We start from the raw sequence: 6,984 nt of genomic DNA, 5'->3' as shown, positions 1-6,984 counted from the left end.
CCCCTGCACATCTGTGTAGAGGGAAACACTGGATGGATGGATGGATGGATGGATGGATGGATGGATGGATGGATGGATGGATGGATGGATGGATGGTCTATTGTTGTCAGAAGTGTTCCTACATGTTGCAGACATCGTGCCAGTCTCTGACCTCACTCTAGAATTTAGATCATTTTGGTTGGTGAGGAGTAGAAGGAAAAGTTCAGCCTTTAGAAGCTTTGGGCTGCATTCATGAAAGAAACACTACTGGATGGATGAAGGGATTAAAACAAGCATTAATTACCTCTCCAGATGTGTGCTTGGCATAACGGCCACCTGGATGAAACTCCTTAATCACATCTTTGACTCTCAGGCTGCTGTCTGCATGGAGAAGGTAAGACATTTCAAAATAAAGCTTAACTTATGAACTGAGATGGAAAATTAAGAAGGAATAAAAACAAATATGGACGGTTCTTCAACTGAGCTGGTTATAATGAATAAATATAATAAAAATTTCTCATTATGAATCCAAATTAAACACATTTTGCTTTGTTTTTGATATGCGTAGATGAAATGAATTAACTATGTGTGTATAACCCATCAACGTTTTGTTCAGGCCCTGCATTCTGAGCCAACACACACACTGCCTGTGCAGATCCAGACCGGAGCACATGCTGAATGTAATTATCTATTCATCCATTATCTAGCATCCAAACAAAGACCTACAGACCCATTTCATTGCTGCCAAAGCCTTTGAGTAGACAGAGTATTTTTAGCCTCTTGCAGCTTCTGTTGTTCGCTTACATTTTAATGGATTCACTAGAAGAGTTGAATTAGAGCTGACGTGTTCACGCCACACTCAGTCAGACGGCGCCCGAGGCCTCAGTGGCTTTTAACAGCATCTAAAGGTTGGACACCTATCTGATTTGGGTGTGTGGGCTGGGTTTGAGTGGACTTTGACAGCTGTTTTTACTCACCTCGCTTATCTAAATGAGCATTTACCATCCTGTAGAAACTGTTTTAATAGCTTCCAAAAATCTGACTGGTAAGGGGAGCACTACTGGACCGTTTAGACACACCCAGTCACACAGAGTGAATGTGAATGGTAGGCTGGTCCGGTTTGTTTCCCTTTTTAAACCGTCTGATACCATGACAGATAAGAAGAAAAAAAAATATGGCTAAAGGCTGTCTATACGGTTCTGAAATTAACCAACAGTCCTCACAGAAATATTCAAATCCTCCTGGAGCTGATTTAATTTTTTCTCACATGGCAAATATAATCCTTAAAGGAGGGGTGATGGTTTGAAACAATTTATAGAAAAACATTTACAGGCTGACATATTTTACCAATCTAATTAAACTAAATAGCCAAAACTCTATCAAAGCGTCCGCAGAGACTGATTCCTACATTAGCTGAAGGACTGGACTTTGACTAGGCCATTTTAACACATGACTATACTTTGATCTAAACTGTTAATTTGAATCTCTTGCTGTGTGTTTGTTCTCCATTTAGGAGGTAAATATTTGCTTTCTTTTTAATCATTTATGCCCCTTTGCTTCATTTCTACAGCCCCTAAAAGTTTTTCTCTACATATATCTCCTTTACTGCCCTTCCCTTAACCCGGCACAATGCTTTCAAGGATAGTTTCCATGGCGATCCCTATGAGGCTGTCATAAAACAGCTGTATTTACATTGACATCATATAACAAACATGCAGACTTTTCATTTATGGAGTGACTTCCCCTTTAGGGAAATCTATATAATCCCATAATTATGTTAAATAAGAAAATAAGTCTAGGTTTTTTTTACTTTAAGGCTAGTAAATCCTTTTGATAATCATTATAAAATAGTAAATATATATTCTCAACGAGAGCCCACCTTCCATGTAATGCTGCAGCTGGATAAAGTCCACAGGAGTCAGAGCGCCTTCAGTGTCCTCAGCTGAAGCCATGATGACCACTGCCAGACAAACAGGACAGCAAAGATCATGTGTGACAGAAACAAAAGCACAGATTTAGTTAGTTCCCATAAACCGGTTAGTCTTCATTCCAAACCCCAGGCCTACCACAGGTGAGACAGCCCCTCCTTTTTTTTTTTCCAGGGAAAATGATCTGCTTAAAAAAAAAAATCAAACTGGACTGAATAGCCTAAATATTATTTTTTCATGTAAAAAAAAAAAATCAAAGTTGCTCCAATCCTTGACTGCTGGATTGTTGCACAATCAGGAGCAGCTGATATAAAATGACCCTCAGCACCAGCAGGTCGACAAGCTGCTTGAAAAATGTAATGCCCCATTAAATTAATCATCAACTCAAGCAGAAGATAAATCAACAATTAAAGCCATCCTCTGAAAGGGGGCGCATCCATCAGAGAGGATTATAGAGTAAAAGCAGAGCGCTTGGCAGTGACAGGGGCCTCCACACTCACCTGGGGGGCGCTGCAGAGTCACAACAGGTGATCCTCCTGGAAGAAGCCTGAGCTTTAATGAAAACCTGTCTGAGTTTGAGCTAAACGGGCGCCTCAAAAACACTTTTCTGATACAAATGTCGGTGTGGAGGGTTAGCTGAGCGCGGCTGCCTGATCCCTGTGGATGAACTTCAGCCGCAGTATTAGTGGGGCAGGACCCGAGGGATTAGGAAGGAGCGGAGGAGGAGCTTTCAGCCACATCATTGCATTGAGCGGCGCTACAGGAGCAAAGGCGCGCGCCAACAAATGCTCCACATGGGTATGGAGCGCCGGTAGTGACGTTGAAAAAAACATTAGGAGCAATATTTATGGTTATTTAGTGCGTTTTAGGGAAAAAAAATAAGGGGTTATTTTTTTTTTTCCAAGTCATTTTTTTTGACTATATCATTAATTTATAAAAATTTTACTTTGTCAAATAAATCTTTAGTTTTGAGCTAAATATTTAGTTTGCAAATTAAACATTTAGTTTGTTGAATAAATATTTAGTCTGGAAATTTAATATTTAGTTGTTTAAATAAATATTTAGTTTGCAAGTTAAATATTAAGTTTGTTAAATAAATATTGAAATCCAAACTAAATATTTAGTTTGCAAATTAAATATAAGGTTTACTAAATAAATATTGAGCTACAACCTAAATATTTAGTTTTCAAATAAAATATTTAGTTTCTTGAATAAATATTTATCTCCAAACTAAATATTTAGTTTGCAAATTAAATATTAGGTTTATTAAATAAATATTGAGCTACAACCTAAATATTTAGTTTTCAAATAAAATATTTAGTTTCTTGAATAAATATTTATCTTCAAACTAAATATTTAGTTTGCAAATTAAATATTAGGTTTATTAAGTAAATATTGAGCTCTAAACTAAATATTTAGTTTGCACAATAAATATTAAGTTTGTTAAATAAATATTTAGCTTCAACCTAAATATTAAGGTTGCAAATTTAGATATCTAGTTTGTTAAATAAATATTTTTCTCCAAAGTAAATATTTAGTTTGTTAAATAAATATTAAGCAACAAATTAAATATTTAGTTTGTTAGTTAGTTAGTTTACAAAGTAAAGTTTTTATAAATGAATGACATAGTGAAAAAATTACTTGGAAAAAATGAACCCCTTATGTATATTTCTCTTAAAACAAGCTCAATAACCTTAAATATTGCTCCTAATGTTTGGCTACTTACCTTTACAAATGGTGCTCCATACAAAACTAAGGCTAAACAAAACTAAGCTGAATTTAAATGGAGAATCTAGAATCACGTGGTGCCTCCATCTGCACTGGTTTGTTGAAGAATTTGAAGACTTTTAGCCGAAACTAATAAAAATCTGCAGAAGTTCATTCATACACAGGCAGGGGCGGTTCCAGGACAAATTAACTGCGTGGCCAGGGGGGCCCGGTGTTATGCCAATAAATACCTGCCTGCCGAGAATTACCTCACCTGACGACATTGATGAAAAAACAGATTGAAATATGAACGAAAAGGGAACTTTTAAATATATTCTTAATGTCATATTTTTTATAAATGGATACCCTAAGATTGAGAGTTTTGGTGGATGGATGCCAAGAAATTCCAGCCTGCCCAGATTTTCCTCCTCTTTCGCGGGAGCGTGCATCGCCCTCAACTCTAGCACAATGATGAGAAAACGGATTGAAATATAAACGCAAAATGAACTTTTAAATATGAACTTTTCATATTTTTTTATAAATGGATGCACTAAAATTGAGAGTTTTGATGGATTGATAGATGCCAAGAAATGCCTGTCTGTCCAGAATTTCCTCCCCTGTATGAACGAAAAGGGAACTTTTAAACGTATTCTCAAAGTTTTGTCAGAAATCATATAGAAAGGTGTTGATAGCAAAAGCAGGAAAATGCTATTCAGTGAGCATAGAATATATTCATCAGACACTGACTAGCACATCCATTAAACACATTTCTCTATATAAAGTAAAAATCGTATTCATTCATATTTATCTGTTGACCAAAACTCTAAATTTTAGGGCATCTATGCATGAGTACGGAAGAGGATTAGTGCCACTAAAAAAAAAAAGTTAACTGATTTTTAAATATTATTTCAGTTTAATATAGGGGAAATTCTGACTTTTTTCTCAGAATAATGATTTTAATCTCAGAATTCCGACAGAATTCTGACAGCTAACAAACATCTTAGCATCAAGCCGTAGCCATGTCTGTTTTAGAGGCTAGTTCTCTATTTTTAATCACCCTCCGCTCTTTCACTAATGAAATGATATCAAGAAAAGTCACCTAATTCCTTCATTTTCTACTAATGTCTTACTGGCCTTCCAAATAATTCACATCTTTGTCAATGAAGCTGAGTTCTACCACATCTCTTCCTTCATAGTGCCCATCTACATTAAGATCCAAAATTCTGAGATTAAGTCAGAATTCTGAAGAAAAAAAAGTCAGAATTCTAAGATTAAAGTTAGAATTCCAACTTTCTCCCATATTAAACTGAAATAATATTTAAAAATTAGTTCACTTTTTTTTTTTTTTCAGTGGCCCTATTTCTCTTCCGTACAAAAGAAATACAAAAACATTAGGGTATAGATTTAAAAGTTCCCTTTTCATTCATATTTCAATCTGTTTTCTCATCAGTGTGCTAGAGGGGAGGTATTTCCAGGCATAACACCGGTGTGTTTTCATTGGTGCACAGAAAATCATTAGGACAGTAGCTTATCATTGAAAATATACTGAGAGCCACAGAAACAAAGGGAACCATCTGTGAGTCTGCACTGAATGAAGTGATTGGTTGGTTTTTGGTGTGAAAAAGGTATTTAACTAAAAGACATCTATTGCCATAAAAGGAGAGAAAATAGGTGATAAATAGATATCAACCAAAAGATTAATAATTCCTGAAAATAACATATTTTTGTTCTATTTTAAATAAAGATCACCACTTTTAATCAAATATGAATTTAAACTTTAGTAAGACTGGTAAATTAAGCTATAAAAGATTAGATTTTTATTTTTTTTTTTGGTTTAGATAACATTTTGTAGAATTTTTTTAATAATCATATCTCTTTGACATAATATCTCCTGTTATGGATAGTTTGATTATGAAAGTTATCACATCCTTTATACATTTGCAGTGCATAACACAACACTGATGAGAAACAGATGTCGAGAGATAAAAGAAAACAACATTAAGAAAGGCTTTTCCTCTCAGGGACATGGCAACAAAAATGACCACGCATCTCAAACAAAGCAAGACAAGAGTTGCAGGGTTCCAAAAGAATTGCACCACTTCACACATAAAAGCAAAGTCATTAAATAAAACCCACAAGTTCTTCTAAATAAAATAATATATGGACATGCACAAAATTTAGATTTTAAAATCATTAATTCTAAATAAAAAAATTAAATGGCTCCAAATGACCTATCAGTCACTGATATTGTCATTAGAATTTTTTAAAAATTGTTATTATGTCCTCAGTTCAAGCGCCACAACAGGGGTCAGAACCAGTTCTATAGGGAGACTGGCCCCTGTTGGCCCCTGTCTATGACCACCCATGTACACAGACTATCCCTGGGGGCCTTAAAACAGTCCAGTTTGGAGCTTTTGCAGATGTTGCCACATTCAGGCTTCAAAATTCTGCTTTTGGGGATTTTGTGCAAGAAACACAGAAGTGGGTAGAAACTAGTAACTTTTACCCAATTACAGTTGCTTATATATCTTGTATAAAAAATATATATATTTATATTTACTTAATAACTAAAATATACTTTTAGGGGTAGTTAATAGGAGAGAGTAGTTGTAACATCTTGCCGAGCATTTACCGGTAGTAATAACTAAAATATGAATTATTGAAATATGCTGGTTTGAACAGTAGGGGGCGATAAATCAATACAATGCCAATGGTTCTATGGCTCGAAGAAGAAGCATCATACGCAGGTGTTTACGTGTTGACGTCCTCCCACTTCCTTAGCTCCCTGAAAGAGGGGCAGTCGTCTCTAATTTGACCACAAATCCCAAGTTTCTTTGAACCTTCCGCATTTTTATCTCGATATTTAGGTTAAATGTTAACAAATGTTGACAGAAATGATCGGATGGATTTTGAAACCCGCACAAATTGTGCTGTAATTGCGTGTTTAGCCTCATTCATCGCAGGCAAAGCTAAAGCTAGCAGCGCGTCAGTGGAGATAATTTCCTCCTAAATCATCTGCTGATCCGCAGTCAGTTGGTCCTCTGTTAACTCAGAGCTCAGTAAAACTAACAATGGCCACTCGGCGTCTGACCGATGCCTTCTTGTTAATGCGGAACAATGCCATCCAAAACCGGCAGATTTTGGCTGAGCAAGTGAGTACAAACGACCCCCGTCTGAGTACACGTAGCAATGCTGCGGTGAGTGCTCTGCATCATTTTACTGTGTGTGTTGGCATGGATATAGACTCCTCTTAGCTAGATCCACCTGGGTGTTTGCATGGATGTAGACTCCTCTTAGCTAGATCCACCTGGGTGTTTGCATGGATGTAGACTCCTCTTAGCTAGATCCACCTGGGTGTTTGCATGGATGT

At 36.1% G+C, this 6,984-nt stretch overlaps 2 protein-coding genes across 4 annotated transcripts in view; one reads left to right on the top strand and one right to left on the bottom strand.

Annotated features, from left to right (window-relative positions):
• dgka (diacylglycerol kinase alpha) overlaps window positions 1–2,635 on the bottom strand; it is a 27,630-nt gene extending 24,995 nt beyond the window's left edge. Inside the window, exons 1-3 of the mRNA XM_015397905.1 lie at window positions 2,408–2,635; window positions 1,859–1,939; window positions 284–360 (exon numbers count right to left, since the gene is read on the bottom strand). Of these exons, the coding sequence (XP_015253391.1) occupies window positions 284–360; window positions 1,859–1,931 (150 nt within the window). The 5' untranslated portion in view covers window positions 1,932–1,939; window positions 2,408–2,635. The remainder of the gene's footprint in view (window positions 1–283; window positions 361–1,858; window positions 1,940–2,407) is intronic.
• Window positions 2,636–6,368: 3,733 nt separating this feature from the next.
• Window positions 6,369–6,984, top strand: part of stx16 (syntaxin 16) — an 11,223-nt gene continuing 10,607 nt past the window's right edge. For 2 of the 3 annotated variants that reach the window (XM_015397909.1, XM_015397908.1), the window contains exon 1: window positions 6,369–6,766. In XM_015397909.1, the coding sequence (XP_015253395.1) occupies window positions 6,686–6,766 (81 nt within the window). In that variant the 5' untranslated portion in view covers window positions 6,369–6,685. Of the gene's footprint in view, window positions 6,812–6,984 lie in introns of all 3 variants that reach the window. The other variant, XM_015397907.1, reaches the window with a different exon arrangement.

This window comes from Cyprinodon variegatus, unplaced genomic scaffold (assembly GCF_000732505.1).
Source record: "Cyprinodon variegatus isolate N-32 unplaced genomic scaffold, C_variegatus-1.0 Scaffold896, whole genome shotgun sequence".
NCBI lineage: Eukaryota > Metazoa > Chordata > Actinopteri > Cyprinodontiformes > Cyprinodontidae > Cyprinodon > Cyprinodon variegatus.
This window is presented reverse-complemented; position numbering and strand designations above follow the sequence as displayed.